General features: G+C 44.1%; 1 protein-coding gene across 1 annotated transcript; it reads left to right on the forward strand.

The window, feature by feature from the left end:
* The first annotated feature begins 955 nt into the window (after positions 1-955).
* Positions 956-13,997, forward strand: HAL (histidine ammonia-lyase). Its single transcript, XM_082065705.1, has 20 exons — positions 956-1,315; positions 1,732-1,792; positions 1,964-1,991; positions 2,296-2,370; positions 2,481-2,553; positions 2,637-2,703; positions 2,907-2,944; positions 3,024-3,149; positions 4,444-4,583; positions 5,325-5,372; positions 5,788-5,935; positions 6,020-6,115; positions 6,233-6,291; positions 7,097-7,177; positions 8,203-8,268; positions 8,363-8,528; positions 10,925-11,059; positions 12,126-12,234; positions 12,327-12,396; positions 13,355-13,997. The coding sequence occupies exons 1-20, from the start codon at positions 1,069-1,071 to the stop codon at positions 13,502-13,504; spliced, it is 1,983 nt and encodes a 660-aa protein (XP_081921831.1). The 5' UTR covers positions 956-1,068; the 3' UTR covers positions 13,505-13,997.
* The last annotated feature ends 2,667 nt before the right edge of the window (positions 13,998-16,664 follow it).

Raw genomic sequence — 16,664 nt, forward strand, 5'->3', positions numbered from 1 at the left:
CTGCTAGATAATCCTGGTTTCAGAAAAAAGAAACCGTGTCAGTCAGTGGTGGTGTCCTGCTCTCCTGGAACAGCATCTCCCACAGAGACACTCCCACTGATAAGTGTCAGGTTAAAATTCTCTATAAGACTTCCCCCCAGTAAATACACTTTATAGTAGTCCCTTGGTCTGGGAACACTATTGTGGGGAGCATGGACTATGAGTTGTTTTGCCTTTGAAGACAAAGGTATCTGCGGTTTCTGTGTTTCTGCCAAACTCTATTTTTGCACCTTGTTAAAAGGTATTTCTCCACATATTCTTTCTTTTGTATCTTCCCGCAAAAGAAGCGTGATATAGCAGCACCAGGCTCGCTGCCGTGCAGGTGTGGCCTAATATTTGTTGCTGCCTGTTGCAGCAAAATTTTCCGGAGCAGAAGGGAAAGGGCAATGGAAATTCCTGAACCCTTTTCTCACCTACAATACAAAATTATCTTCTCAAAACTTTAGCATGGGACTGAGAGCAGCAGGCTTACTTCCTCCACTGCCTTGCTTGTATCTTACTCTGAATAGAGATATAAAAGCAGTATAATCCAGTCTCCTTTCAATCCTAGCAGCCATGAGCAACCCATAATAATGGGCTGACCATCTTCCAGGCATGTCCCTCATGGATTATTTCATTAGTGTGATCTAATGCCAGGTGACAACTCTCAACTCATGTTAAAACCTTAAGTTTTTAGAACAGTTGCATCCCAGCTTAGTCTGATTTCTGGATCTCTTCTCGGTACATAAGCTGCAGCTCCTGAATTTTTGTTTCTATATTCCTGATGTGATCTTTGGAAAAAAATTCCTGTGGCAATAGCTGGGACTGGTTTTGCCTTTCCATGAAAAGGGTGTGCTCCCTGGGTTTGGTTTGATTGGATGAAGTCAGCCAAATACATCGATCTCACTTATTTACAAAAGTGGGGATTTTGCTTTTGATTGCAACACTGGACTCCAGCTAGATACTGTTCTTCAGGTCATCACATGGTAAATCTAAAACTGCTGCACGCTGCAGCCCTTCTCTGAAAAGGGACAGTTTTGGAGTGGAAGCATGCTGAGGTACACCGTGCACGTCCGAGGAGAATGGCTGGCGGTGCCGTGCCGAAGCTGCACCAACACCATCAGGTGGCTGGGGAAGGAAGCTGTGAGACGGTACATGAAAAACAAACCCGACAACGGGGGATTTGCCTCAGCGGAAGAAGTAAAATTTTATGTGCGAAGGTGCAAAGGACTTGGGCTGCTGGATCTTGATGATACGGTGGAGGATGCTCTAGAGGACAATGAGTTTGTTGAAGTTGGTAAGCAAAGCCACAAGCAATACATCGCAGAGCGACTTGCATTGGCATGCGAGTCTGCAAACTGTGACTCAGTGTGTCTAAAATTGTGTCTGAGATAGTGTCTACAATTTTTATGGAAAAATGCCAAAATGCTTTAAGAATATTTAGTTTTTAGAAGCAGAAGTGTATAAGGTTTAGAAGGTACAGGATTCTGTATGCATAATCTGTTTATGATGTCATATATAGTATATGCTTGGATTGGGCTGTTCTGCTTTTGCTTTTAGAGTACTTCAAATAAATACATACTTCTCTGTTATTTTCCTAGAAGCATACAAAGATGTTCAGTGCCGGTAACTGCAAATTAGAATTTTTACTGCTGTGTATGGTAATGAACGCAATTTAATCCTGTTTGTGTGTGTTCTGCCTATTTCTTCTAGTTATAGAAGGAGATGTAATGTCTCCAGATTTCATACCATCTCAGCCAGAAGGAGTTCATTTGTATCCTTTTTTGAGCACTTTGAACTTTTTATAATTCCAGATTCACAATATTCTAGATTTCCCTGTTCCTTTAGTGTTCCTTCATTCTTAAAATATGTTGCCAACTGTAATCAAATGGTTACTACCTATTAAATCCTGTTTACCCTTTATTTTCCTTTACAGAACTTTCAGATACAGCAAATACAGAGAACCAGAACAGGTAGGAATCGCCAACAGTTTTACAACTGGGTAACAAATCCTGCTTATTCACCAAAACATGCCGAGAGCTGAGCCACTGCCACATTTAGGGGCTATTAGATTAGCTGGGTCTAGGAATCTAATATAATGTGTTTATTACATTTTTGTTAGAGAGTTCCTGTCTTATGAAAAGTGTGAGTGAGCTTCCTCTCATTGCTGAGTTTTGACTGGGTTTTGGTTGGTTGTTTTGTTTGGTTTTAACTCTGATTATTAAGCAACTTTATACTTACACATATCCCAAACTAAAAGGTGGCTCTTTGGTATAGTATATTTCTTTAGATGGCAACAGCTTAACAACGGAGGACTTGGTTGATCTAGGAAAGGGGCTCTACAAGATAAAGGTAAAGATTCTGAACAAACCCAGCTAAAAATTACATGTTTATCTTTCTACAATTAAAATTAAAATTAAATAATGACAGATAAACTAATATTTAAACTACTCATGTTTTAGCTCACACCTGAAGCTGAGGCTAAAGTCAAACAATCACGAGAAGTGATTGAAAGGATCATAAAGGAACAGACAAGTAAATATTTTTCCTCTAACTATTAATAGTTTAGAAATCTTTGTTGGGTTCCCTCCTTAACCAGTCATGTACATTTCTTGCAGTTGTTTATGGAATCACCACGGGGTTTGGGAAGTTTGCCAGGACCGTCATCCCAAACAGCAAGCTGAAGTAAGTTGTGTGTGCAGCTTTCTCCATCCTTTCATTTCAGGAAAGGAAGATAAAGGAACAGTTTGACCTTGTACATCTATACCCTGTGGTTAGATGAGAGAGCTGCTTCTACATTTCCCTGTGTTCTGTGCAAAATAAAACCTGACAAGTCTTATTTGTGGTTTTACTTTTTTTTTTCTCTTTTTTTTTTTTTTTCCCCATAGGGAGCTTCAAGTGAACTTGGTTCGTTCACATTCTGCAGGTAATGAGAAGTTGCACGATGTTTCCCTTTTCTGCCGCTGTTGGTAGTGGGTTAGTAACCGAGAGGGTATCTGTTTCAGGTGTGGGGAAACCTTTGAGCCCAGAGAGATCTCGCATGCTGTTGGCATTGAGGATCAATGTCCTAGCAAAAGGATACAGTGGAATATCCCTAGAAACGCTCCAGCAAGTTATTGAAGCATTTAATGGTAAAAAGATGTTTAAAGAAAATCCCATTCTCCTTTTTTTTTTTTTTTCCTTTTAACTGTTTTGTTAAATGGATCAAACTATGGATGTTGGTAGTTGTGAGAGATCAGGATCAAAGCTCAGCTGTGACTGATCCTGTAGAAGATCATGGATAGAGACCATTCCTCTGTTGAACGTGTGGTGTGGGCAGAAGTGACAGGAAATGCTGAGATAAAGGGATACAGCAATTACAAGTTTGGGGAATGAGCTTCTGAGGGGGCAAGTAACTAGTTTAAGACTAAGCCTGACTAAGAGCATGACTGCGACTCTGGAAAAGTTCTTCTACAAAGCCTCAAGTCTCTAACCTTTGTCCTGTTGCGTGTGCCACCATCTTCAGGGATGCCAAAATTTTGGGGTGGGGCTATTACCACATAGAAAACTGCACATGTTGGTGTTTGTCAGGCACGCCTGCTTGAGCAGCACCTGGTTTTGTGAGTAGACCCTCTGAGACCTGCACAAATGTTTATGAGCGAGGGTTACAAGGCAGCCATGCAGGAGCCCACGGGTGGTCAGCAGCTCACGTGGCCATGGCTGTGAGATCAGTTGAAGCTGGGTGGCCTTGCCAGATGCTGCAATGGGGAAACCAAAGAAGTGGGTGTGCCATTCATTATCTGCTGTCCATTAATGGTCCCTCTGATGAGGCATCCCAGTGATAAGCAAAGAGCACCCTCTCCATGCAGTGGTGACCTCTGGTACACCCTCCTCCTCTTCCTCTTCCTGCAGAGGGTGAAGGAGCTGCAATTCAGCGTTCAGCTCTGCAAAAGAAGAGAAACAGACTGGTGGTCCCTTCCCTACTTTTTCTGCAGTTCCCTGGGCTCAGTTTCTTCATTTTCACACATTCAGTGCTCAGTGGGGTGTGGGGAAGAAGGTTCAAAGATGATTTTTAGGTGTTACCCAGTGTTTAGTGGAGTGAGAAAAGAAGAGATAGCTTTGTCCATACCAGGTGGTCACCTTGCAATGGAGGGCTGAGAGGAGCGATGTTTTACCTGCCTGGCTATGTGGCTGTAGATGCAATCACCCCAGGCTGGGGTCCACCCACTCCAGAACTAAATGCAGAAGGGAAATTATTTCTTTATAAACTGCAGCTAGCCTGAGAGCAGAGGCAAATCCCAGTCTGCAACAAGAGTAGTCCTGCTGGTGCCATGGACCGTGGTGGCAGGATGTTACTGTGACCACACTCATGTGCTGACTTCTCTGTTTTCCAAGGAGCATATTGAAGGGAAGCTCTAACAGGAGTCCTTTTTGTTTTCTTTCTAGCATCCTGCCTTCCTTATATTCCTGAGAAAGGGACAGTTGGAGCCAGCGGAGACTTGGCCCCCCTCTCTCATCTCGCTCTGGGATTAATTGGAGAGGGAAAGATGTGGTCCCCAAAGAGTGGCTGGGCTGATGCTAAATATGTAAGATTCATGCACCTGATTATTTGGTTGTTTTGTTTTGTTTTGTTTTTTTCTGCTTGCTGGCTCGTTTGCCAAATTGTGTGTAGCCTTGAGCGAGAGCTTCACACTGAGTATGGTGTGTATGTAGAATACCTCGTTGGTCAATTTGGGTCACCTGTCCACCCCTCCCTGCAAGTATGACCCTTTTACAAACTCTCACTTGTGGACCATAAGAGGTCTATCAGTGACCTTGGCTGTTGTAGCAATAAATATAAACATGGGCCTTTTCTGCCTACCATTCCTACCGTTAGCTCAGTAAAAATATAAACATCAGGTGTTATCAGCTGTGGAGTGCACACTGTCTGAAAAACATGCAGCCAGCTTCAGAAAAATGCAGTTACTTAGAAGGACTTAGATGAAAGGAAAATTCACTAGAAGACATTTGGTCTTGTTTTAACCAAAACCAGGCCAAGACATTAATAGGCTGCGACAGTATCTCGCTTCATTGCTCCTACTACCTTCTTTTGCTGGCAATGGGAAATGAGGTGAAGGTTTGGAAGACCAAAAATGCTTTCCTTTATTTTGGCCTAGCAGAAAAAAAAATATTTTAAATGTTTGTGATATAGAGCTCTTTTTCTCCCTTCACTTAAGGAATTTGTTAATATTTTTATTTATGGAAACATTTAGGATTTAAAAGCTTTGATGACTGAATTACTGAAAAACTTTTTTCATTAATTACCTTGTCATTAAACTCCTTCACAGGTCCTGGAAGCCCATGGTCTGAGACCAATTACCTTGAAACCGAAAGAGGTAATAAAGTATAATGAAGCCAGCTGAAGGAAAACAAGCATTGTCAGTCACTAGGTGCTTTATACTTACATTGTAAGCCTGAAATGAATTAACAGTCATTTTAAATCAAGCTCCAGAAAGTTATTAACGAGGTATTATCAGTAGTGGGATCGACATTAAATAAAGCTCTTGCTTGGAACTACTGGAGCTCCAAGGATGTCTGTGATGACTTACTGGGGTGATGAACATTGCCAATCTATGTAGCAAAGATACCCAGTCAAGCCATGGATTTTATGATTTTGGGATGATCCAGGAAGCTAAGCAGAGGTCTTTAACACATTTATATGAGAAGGAGAATTCACACAGAGGTGGGTGATTGTCATCATGTGTGGAATAGCCACAATGAATTTTCTTAACATCTGCTCTCTCTTTGCAGGGTCTGGCCCTCATCAATGGGACACAAATGATCACCTCGCTGGGATGCGAAGCGGTTGAAAGAGCCAGTGCTATAGCCAGACAAGCTGACATAATCGCTGCTCTTACGCTTGAAGTCCTGAAGGGTACAACAAGGGCCTTTGACACTGGTGGGTACTTGGCCTTTCACCTCTGTTTGCTTAACAGCCGTTGCCAAGAGGAGCAAAACCTAACAGTCTGACTTGTTTTACTAGATATCCATGCAGTGCGCCCACACCGAGGGCAGGCTGAAGTGGCATTTCGATTCCGATCCCTTCTAGATTCTGACCATCATCCATCAGAAATAGCAGGTGAACAATCTTAACCTTCACACTTCCAGGTTACACAGGTCGGCTGGGTCTTGCAGTAGCAGCTCATATGCTTTCGTGTGAGGAATATTCGTTTTTTTCCTTCCTTGTTCCTTCTAGAGAGCCATAGATTCTGTGACCGTGTTCAGGACGCATACACAATGCGCTGCTGCCCTCAGGTAAAAACTGACTTTTGCTTCCTTTTGTAGCACTACATAAATGATGGCGAGGGTCCCACACCAGAAATATGGCCAACTATGCACTGTCTGACTCCATTAGAGGAAGTGATTTTATTTTGCTTCAAAGATAGTATTAATGGAGATGTGTAATTAGTGGATCCCATGCATGCAGCTATCAGGCAGCATCTAACAAAACTGTGTTCAAATCTGAAAGGGGTCAGGCATCAGAAGCAGGGGGAACATGCTGGTTTCCACACTTGCAGGCTTTGTAGAGCATTTCTTCTGCATTGCTGCTAAGATGGTGAAGTACGGAAAGGTGTTTCCAGAAGCAACCAGAGTGGCAGGTTGTTCATCTACCAGTAGTATCTCAAACAAGCTGGAAGAACTCCATCCCATGACTTTTAATATGAGCAAAGCTATCAACTAAATGGAATTAATGAAAGTTAATTAATTAATGAGAGTGTTTTCTGTGGGGCCTTTGGAAGGTTACTTCTCCCATAATAACCCTTCTGCCACTGCATAAGTATCTTCCATTTAGGGTAGCAACCCAAACAAGTAAAGAATGATGTCATCAGATCACCCTTTTAGCAATATTGCCGTATTAATAGTAAATATAGTCTTTCAGTTGTCATGGATGAGCACTGTTCCACAGTGATGCTCCTGATTTTAAGAGCAAATCCAAAACCATCTTAACGTGTGGATGGTAGAGACTGGGATAATGGGAGAGTGCCTGCAGCTTGGTCAGCATGCCCAAGATGAACTAAGTCTAAACACTAAACTTGGGTGGTAATGTCTTTTGTTCTAGGTCCACGGCATTGTAAATGATACAATTGCTTTTGTGAAGGACATCATGATGACTGAAATCAACAGTGCTACAGACAACCCTGTATCTTTTTTGATAACTTTATTTCTGTGTAAAATTTTGCTTGGCCTTTTAAATCTCTTTCTTCTCAAAAATTATTTGCATAGACGGCAAAAAAGTAATAACTGGTTTCAGACAATAACTACCTTTGGTTATGACAGCAACCTCTCCTCCCTAGTCCATGTCTGCATTGATGCATGCAAGTGTGTGTTGGCCAAGGAAACAATGTGTGCACACAGCTGAGTGCAGGGCTGTCAAACTCATTTTCACCAGGGGCCACATCAGCCTCTTGGTTGCCTTCAAAGGACTGAATATTATTTTAGGACTGTATAAATGTAACTACTCCTACGAAGATGAATTTGACACCCCTGGCTTAGTGTAATGCTTCCTAGGTGAGATTCTGTATGCTTATATTGAATATTAGATAGATGGGGCTTGGCAACCAAATGGACCTGGATGGTGACTTGTTGTATGAAACATCTGGCAGTGCAGTAGGAGTGAAACCTGCACTCCAGAGCAAGATTAGTCCTCGGTCAGAGAGGGCAGACAAAAAGCCTCATCACAGCTCAGCCTGTAAACTCTGTGCACAGGTTTGGTACCGGCGCTGAGCAAGGCTGGATTCCCCTTGGCAGTATAAAGATGCTGTACGTAACATCATATCAATAGCTGATCAGCATTCCTGCTTGTAACCTGTCCAAAATTACATCTGCCCTGGAGAGAATCTGCCAAGGAATGGGGAAACTATAACAGAATCCAAACACGTGTGCTTCTTTGCACCCCTGATAGTTCCCTGCCCTCCCCGCTCCCCTTAATCAAGGACCTCATTTTATGTAGTCTGTTTGAAAAAATACATGTCCAAACTGTATCTACAAGTTTGGAGAACTGAGATTGGGTCTTCATTTTCTGAAAAGTGAACAAACGGATGTAATATAATGTGCTTGCAAATAAAAGCCTGTTAGCACAAACAATTATGATATTCTGATTACTGGCAGTTATCTGTCATTTAAACTGTATTTCACTCATGTTTATGCCTTAACTTATCCTTAAAGATGGTGTTTGCTGAAAGAGCAGAGACCATTTCTGGAGGAAATTTCCATGGTGAATATCCTGCAAAGGTAATTAAGCATTTGGAGAAAGAAAAAAAAAAAGTGTTTTTTTTGGGTTGGTTTGTTTGTTTTCTGTCATCTGGTTTAATGAGATCTTTTGTAGGCTCTGGACTATTTGGCAATTGGTGTGCATGAACTTGCTGCAATTAGTGAAAGAAGAATTGAGAGGCTCTGCAACCCCTCACTCAGTGAACTGCCTGCGTTTTTAGTCACTGAAGGAGGTCTGAACTCTGGCTTCATGATTGCACACTGCACAGCAGCTGCCCTGGGTGAGTGCTTAAGTAGTATCATGAAGATAGCAAGCTAGAAAGACCAAGTTATATTGAGACAATTATGATTTGACAGTAGATACAGAGGCATCTCACCATGTTTTCCATCTCTTCTCTACATGCTTTGTGCTTTCTGAGTGAAAATTTTGAGTGTTGAGTGCAGTTGCAATTATTTCAGCTCGGGATTCTTTATTCTGCACTGACCCATGGGCACGTATAGTGCTCTGAGCATGCAAACCCTTAGGTGGACTTTGGTGGGAATGCTTGCCTGCTTGCATCTTTATGGGGTTGTCAGGGGGCACTCTGATTTACAGTCACCAGCCTAGGAGCTCTGGTTAAAATCAGTGACAGCTCTGTACTCAGGAGCCTGCAAATCAGCTCAGAGAGGGCTCAAATTAACAGTAAACACTGCAGGCAACAAGCATACATCGGTCTGAGCCACTCTGCTGAACCTAGAACCTCTGCTTGAATCTGTAAGCAGGGGTTCCTCACCGCTCCCCAGCATGGAGACACCACTTGTCTCAAGGCTGGGTCTGGTACCCTCAGTACTTGGCGTCTCCATTTGACAGCCAGTACATCACTGTGAGACTCACAGTCTGCAGGAGACTGGAATTCCCAGGGCTGGTTATTAGAGGAGCACACTAAAAATGAGCATTAGTACATTTTCCCTCTAGTACATGTGCCTAAAGCAACCACAAGCCTGCTCGCCGCTGGGATATTACAGTTCATAGGTTTAGGAAAGCATGAGCCATCATGGAATGAGCAGAGGGTGAATGATAAGAGATGCAAACAGACAAAGAAACAGAGAATGACAAATAAAGGTGTAGATAAACATCCTGCAGAAAAAAAAAAAAAAAGTCAATGAACTAAATTGATGTAACAAAGAAATCCTGCTCAGAGACTGTGTTGGGAAGTGGGGCTGGACAAGGAGCTGAAGTTCTCATGCCATTCTTTGAAGGCTGGAAACTTTTCCTTTCAGCTGGGCAGAGTTCAGGGTGGCTTCAGGCCTGAGTTGTTGCTTGGTTTCAAGTTCTGCAGCTCACTTCTGTAGTCTGGAGCGAGAGGTTCTGGAGCATTCATGGCTTCAGCCCCAGGGAATGGAAATTACAGCCGTGCCTCCTAAACTCATTGCTGCAGTGACCCTGCGGGTCCATGGATTAAAATCACCTTTCCCTGGTCAAAAGAGCCAGGAGTTTATCTAAAAGAAAAGTTTGAGCTTTTTTTTTTTTTCTTTTTTTTAAAGCAAGGTATTACTAATATTTTTAAGTCACTCTGTGAGTTTCTAAGGTGTTTGTGTGCCAGTTAGTGTTGTCCACTCTCAGGGTAAACAGACAAAACTGCAAAAACCTTGCAGATGTTTTGCAATGCTGCTGGATGCGTCTGTCCCTTACTCTCCAGCAGCGCTGTGCCTGCCAGACCAAACTGTTTGCAGTCGCCACGTGCAGCCTCTCTAGGACCTGCTATTGCCTTCCTAAATGTGCCAGCTGGGCTCTGGCCCTGGACTGTGTCACTCCAGCCTATTTGCAATCGGTGTCACCACCTCTCTGTTGCTCCTGTTGCTTTTCTGAAGCCCCTAATTTGTCGAGGGCATTCTGCAGCATCCTGCTGGGCTTTGGAAAGAAAAGGTCTGCGTGCAGCCAGAGCACTGTGAACGCAGACTTTGTTTCTTCTCTTCTAAAGAACAACTTTCAACCTCAAATTGTTACTGGATGGTGCCTACAGCTCTTCCTGCAGCCAAATATTCCTTGCTTTTGGGTGCAGCTTGAGAGACTTACTCCAGGCTTTCATATCCAGAGTACTTGCACCCTTAAGGGTTTTCATGCCTGGAGAAGGGACATGGGCAGCCTCATAGTGGGGCCAGGAGGGTGGGAGAGAATTTGTATCATGCTCCTGCATCTTCCTGGGGCAAGTTCTGCAAGTGCTTCAGCTCTGATGAGAAGAGACCAGATGCTGACCTTTAGCTCTTCCCTTGAAACCAGGGGAGGGCAGCATCTGTGATCGAAAACAGAGGGAACTAGTGCTCTTTACAAAGAGTTGCCTTGGACTAACAGGCAAGACCAGGCTTGTATTTCAGTTGTGCTGTCCACTCTTTTTTCTTCAGTTTCCCTCAGGCCTTTGAGCCCAAGAAACCCAACCCCAGAGAAGGGGAAGGAGTGAGCAGTCTTTCTATATTTGGTTAATATTTGCACCTAAAGACTGATATTGGTTACAGTTCTCAGATACGATGTTAGTTTTCAATATATTTATTACAAATTACTCAGTTCAGATAAAGTATGGATGCCTTCTTGAAAGAGGAGCAGTAGCTGGACCTGAGGTGGTAGACGGGCTCTTTGCTCCATTGCTTCTGCTGTCTTGTGCCCATTCTGTCCTACACTCACTGCGCTGGGATTTTGCAGTTTCTGAGAACAAAGCCTTGTGCCACCCCTCTTCTGTGGACTCCCTCTCAACCAGCGCTGCTACGGAGGATCACGTGTCCATGGGAGGATGGGCTGCAAGAAAAGCTTTGAGAGTTATTGAACATGTGGAACAAGGTAAAATTAAAATTCTGTTTTCCAGACAGACCTTATGTATGTAACCAGATTAAGATATTAGATATTATTAAGATATTTTTAGATATACTTTAAGGAAAAAAAAAAAAGAGTTAACGCACCTGGAGGAACTATCTAAAAATATTTATTAAGTACACATTTTACAAGCATTCAGATCTTTCTAACAGAAGTGAGGTAAATCAAGCACTAAGTTTACTGCAGCACTGTTTACTGCAGGACACTCTGCCAAACTTTCCTCTCTTGCTTACAAGGACAGATTGCCCTCTTGCTTTTTATTTATTTATTTGGCAGATGGTGTCAGTTGTTAGAGAAAGAACAGAGTAATACACAGCACAGAAATACTGGACTCACTTGATTTTATACATATGAATGCTCTGAAGATTTAGTTTTATATAAATACATTTTTTTGTGTGCAGGGAAATGAGTTTGAGAAACCGTGTGTTTCAACAATGTGTTGGGAAAGAATGTGTCCTAGATCCAGTTTGTTTTCCCAGTTCCTTGGGTGGATTGGCTCATGAAAATGAGTATCCAATACCAATAATGATCAGGTGTGAGGTGCACAGATATGGTGCAAAATTCTCAAGACAGAAGACTGTCTTCCAAAGCTCTGTAATTTTAGTAGGGCTTTCACAGGGGCTTTTGCAAGCTTTATGGGCAGACTTACTTTTATAGCTCAGGCCGTTTTCTTCTTCTCAGTCCTAAAGAATTTTTCTGATTTATGATGCCCATTATTTTGGGTATTCAAGATGCCCTAGAAGAGATTTTTAAGGATTCAATACTGTGATAACTAGGAGTTCCTGGTACACTGAAAAGTCTGTACAGCACACTACCTAAAATCTGCTTTCCAAAATACTGGATACGACCCCCAGCACCATCCATAAAACAATCCTGCTTCTGGGCTGCCTCTCTGAGGTGTGAGGATGTGCTGCTCTTTTCACATTACCTGAAACCACATCTCGTTACCCAGAACAACCACCAAGGATAGCTTTATGAGGGAAACCTCACCTTAAGCTGCCAAAAAATCCCTTTCGCCATTTTGATTTCCTAGTTCTGGCTATTGAGCTGCTCGCAGCCTGCCAGGGCATTGAATTCCTACGCCCTCTGAAAACGACAACCCCATTGGAGAAGGTCTACGACCTTGTGCGTTCCGTGGTGAGGTAAGATTGCCCAGAGGTCACCCATCTGGAGACCGGCTGCTGGCGGTGGTGGTTAATGTTTGGCCAATGTTCACAAATGTGTCTCGTTACAGGCCGTGGATGAAGGATCGCTTCATGGCCCCAGACATTGAAGCAGCTCACAGGCTGCTCATGGAACAGAAGGTGAATGTTGACTTTGGGCATCAGCCACCAGTTTTTTTGAGATTTGGTTTTCATTAGTTTTAATGGGCCATCTTTAGAAACTAATTCCTGAAGTTGCCCTATGTAATAAATAGCTTACATTATTAATTCTGTTGGGGGTTTCAAAGACATAGGTCCAGCTTTGAACCATTTGAAGGCAGGGTCCTATACCCCTGCAGATCTCCAGAGACATCAGTGGTCTCTCTCCAGACAGTGTTCCTCATTCCTGGGCCAATGAGAGCTCCCCAGCCTTGAGGCCCTTGGGCTGGTGGGCCACTGGAAGCAATACATGGATGTGGGTGAGGGGAAGAGCAGTGGAGAAATGTGTTAACCTGGGCCAAGTGTTTGTACAGCTATGTGATCCATCTTTTTTATTTGTTTGTAAAACATAAGTAACAGAAGAATCGGGGAGAGTAAGCAAATGGGAGAAGAAAATCCCAGCCTGTCCTCTGCAAGGCAGTTTGCCCTGCAGCCCTTGCAGGAGGAGAGGCAAAGAAGACCGTAGAACATCATCCTTTTCTGCCTTAAATCTCAGCCACTATCCTTTCCCTTTTTCTTTGTCCTTGCCAGCTGCTATTTCACTCCCCCAGCCCCTTCATGACCAAGTGATTTTTGTAGCAAGTGACAGTGATCCTCTCCCAGCTGTTGCACACAGAGTGTTAACCTGGTAACAAGACAAGATGCAATGTTTTCACCTTGAATCCTTTCACCTCATCCCCCTGGAGCTGTATTTTTTACCATCCCCTGCCAAATCCATCCACATGCTCTTCCCAAAGCCTCACTCTGGCTGCCTCTCTGGTTCTGTTGACCGCACACAACTTATCTTTTTCACCTCCATCCCATTAACTCTTCCATGGGGTTTCCTGAACTTGTGCATTGATGCCTGACCTGACCTTTTGTTGTGCTCCTGACTCTACTGTTTCACTTTCTCGTTTCACAGGTGTGGGAAGTGGCCGAACCTTACATTGAAAAGTACAGGAGGGAACACGTCCCTGAATCGAGACCCATTTCACCAACAGCCTTCTCCCTGGGATCACTGGAAATGAACACAGATGTTAGTCATGACCATGGGCATCAGGATGAACTTTAAGAGTACGGAGCAAATGGTACAGAGCACGTCCCTGTCCAGGACCTTGCCTAAGGGTGGCTGTTCTAGAAATCAACGTGGTTTCTCCAAGTGACACAAAGGACGTGACTGTCTATCTCAGGAGCACCTACAGATAGTAGAGAAATGGCTCCCTGCTTTTCCTCGCATGTGAAAGACAGCTTTGTCATGATAGTCTGGTTTTGGCTGAATTTCCTGAGCTTCTCAACACAAAACGTGCAGACTCCTGCTGAAACAAGTGGATGTTTTGTCAGCTATTCACTTGTTTTCACTTTGTGCCAATGATACTGAACAGCATACATCTGCTAGTCTCACTTTTTTTTTTTTCCTTTGTGTAACTGCTATGGTCCCCTTCATTCTGCCACAAGCAAAGTTATCTTTACACTTGGTTCTCTCTTTCGCAGATCATATATGAGGCACAGGTTCTCGTATAGTAAGAGCATTTTAGAGCAGGTGCTTCAGAAGTCTGAAAATATGTGTGCATAAAAATGTGCTATGGAGATCATCGCTCCAGAACAAATATATTGTACTCCGGTGATGAACTGCACTTAATGCAGCTTTCTAAGAGCTATGGGCTTACACCTGCAATAAATAAACTGAGGCTTCACATACAGCTGTAGCAATCTCTTTTCCTGTCATGTGTGATGATGAAAATGTAAAGCAAAAGTTTAGCAGAGAAATAAGGAGGGCAGGTGGGACCAGGGGCCAGGAAAGGGGGAGGAAGAGAAGGTGTAGGAGTGGTGGATATGAACCAGTGCGAGATCAGCACTCCCATGGCTTGCCAGGGACCTGTCTGTCCGCCCAGGGCCCCATGGCCATGGAGTGACTCGTGTCACACCGTGCTCCATGTTACAGCACTGGCCTCTGGCACGGGACTCATTCTGCAAGGGAAGAGTCAGGACTTAGACATCACTTGGACACGCACAGGCTTGTTAACCACCACCAGCTTCAGCACCGCTGGCCTGACACCCACGGCTGCAGGGGGTTCACCACAGGCTGGAATCTCCCCAGGCTGCTGGCTGTGCTGCAAGGGGCAGCTAAAGCACTAGTGTGGCGCTGCCCTCGTGTGTCTGAGACCTGCTGTGTTCAGTGTGCCCTGAGGAGAGGACTCCTGCCTGTTGGCAGGATGGCAGGGAGACACCTAACCTGGCCAGAAGATGTGGGAACTAATGTACCCACCCATGTGAGCTCCCAGTTCAGCTCCTTCCTTCTGTGCCTGATTTGCAGCATCTCCAGCCTCTGTCTCCCCCTCATGTGCCAAGTAAGCCCTGACCCTTCCAGCTTGAGGGTCTATGCAGCAGGCGTATCTCAATCTCCCCCTGAAGCTCTTCCATTTTGTATAAAATCAGGTATTAATTAAAATCAAGTGTGAGAACGAACAGCCAGGCTTATACTTTGTAGGGTCAGCCATTTTCCTTCAGCCTCATGTTACAGCTAAACAATACGGTTCCCTCAGCAGCAAAGGCAGCAGAAGTTCCTACCCACCACGCTGTTACCTACGTCCTGTTCCCAGCTGTGGCAGGAGCCAGCACAGTGAATGTCATCGCTGAAGTGAGCCACATTAAAAACAAGGAAATAAAATCTTCCTACGTTTCAGTCTGGTGTGCCTTCCCTGGCAAGGACCGCACAGCGGGCCATCGGGAACCACTTAAGCCAGCCGCGCCACTGCAGTATAACCACATCCTCTAACTGCAAACCTGCCACTAATTACAGCCCTGGGGTGGACTCCCCAATGGCTACTGGATTCAGCCAAGCTTGTTGGGCAAGTACATGGTTTGGTGTTCCCATCAGACCTTGTTAATGAGAGCAGAATCCTCCCACATTAGTAGTTTCAGGCCACAAATGCTTATTCCTTTCCAGCAAGAGGATATTTGAGGTTTTCCTTATGCAATCTTGGGCTCTCAAATGCCTTCAGCACTTCAGAGAGGAGGTGCTGGGCATTGCTTCCTGCTCATCTCCACTTTGGGCTGCCTGGGACCAAGGAAGCACCAGCACGTGCTGCAGCAGGGTGGCCTCAGCTTCGCACCCACGCTAAGCCGAGAGGCACCACACCAGCTGCATTTCAGAGATGCCCATGCTCATACCCAGACAGCTTTCGCCAACAGCCTGCATAAATGCTATTCACAAGTGCCCTCCTGGGTAGAACGGATCGTGCAATCACATACCTCAGGTGTTCTTCCCAGCTCTATAAAAACAAAGGTCCGCACTCACATCTGGTGCAACATCTGCTTGCAGGAAAATGCGTCTAGTGGCAGGAATGCCATTGAATTGTTTTGAAAACTGATTTATTTGGCTAGCCAGGCTCAAATAAAGCAGGAGAAAATATATTGCTCGGGGTGGCTTACATATTTTGGTTGTTAGCAGATGTGCCCAAGGCTCAGGGAGATCAGAAGGTCACAATGAAGCTCATACATGTTTGTAATGGCTTTCAAATATCTGTTAAGCAGAATGAGACTGTTGTCCTTCCTCAGCAGTCTGGTTCACTAAAGCCCTTTGTACCAGAGGTTATGTCACCTGCTTATATCAATAATGATCTTTGATGCCAAGTTCTTCATGCTCATCAGGTGTAGTTTTATGACTTTACCTGCAGAGAGTCAAGCCTTTTTGTTTCTGCAGCCACCATCCATTTGAAAAGTTGAAGAAAAGCCTCAGCCAGTATGCAGAGACTCTCCCTCCCCCAGACTCTGCTTAAACACTGCAGCAGCTTCAGCTCCAGAGCTGTATCATCCTTTTTTCTACATACCACATCCTCAAATGATGTTTCAAGCCCCAGAAAAAAAATAGTAGCTGAAAAAACCCCAGGATTTTAAGTTTCGAAGTTGCTCCAAGTAGGAGTCATCATACTCATCATCAGAAGCACAAACTTACATGCACAATCATGTGTTGTTTCAGATTCAGCCTAGAATAAATGAGATCAGGTCTTTTTGAAACTTCTGTATGAGATTGCAAGTGTTCTTCTTCTAAGTTTCAAGGTGATTAAAAGTTGAGAGGTTGGCTGTACTCACCAGGCCATAACCTCGCTGGGCTAACTGCCACGAGGGGTAAACTGTAAGATTTTGGCACCATTGATTTATAATAGTAGGCCTAATTCAACCCCTAACCAACAGTGTGCTCCAGCTTTCAGCAGCCCAGTGAGTAGTGTACC

The sequence above is a fragment of the Streptopelia decaocto genome (genome assembly GCF_964273445.1).
Source record: "Streptopelia decaocto genome assembly, chromosome: 1".
Lineage (NCBI taxonomy): Eukaryota > Metazoa > Chordata > Aves > Columbiformes > Columbidae > Streptopelia > Streptopelia decaocto.

Excerpts from the sequence above, each read along its gene's own strand:
- HAL (XM_082065705.1), top strand. The coding sequence starts at position 1,069 with ATGCTGAGGTACACCGTGCACGTCCGAGGAGAATGGCTGGCGGTGCCG. Across the intron at positions 3,150-4,443 it reads AGTTATTGAAGCATTTAATG|CATCCTGCCTTCCTTATATT; the intron begins GTAAAAAGATGT and ends TTTTCTTTCTAG. Across the intron at positions 12,235-12,326 it reads CTTGTGCGTTCCGTGGTGAG|GCCGTGGATGAAGGATCGCT; the intron begins GTAAGATTGCCC and ends GTCTCGTTACAG.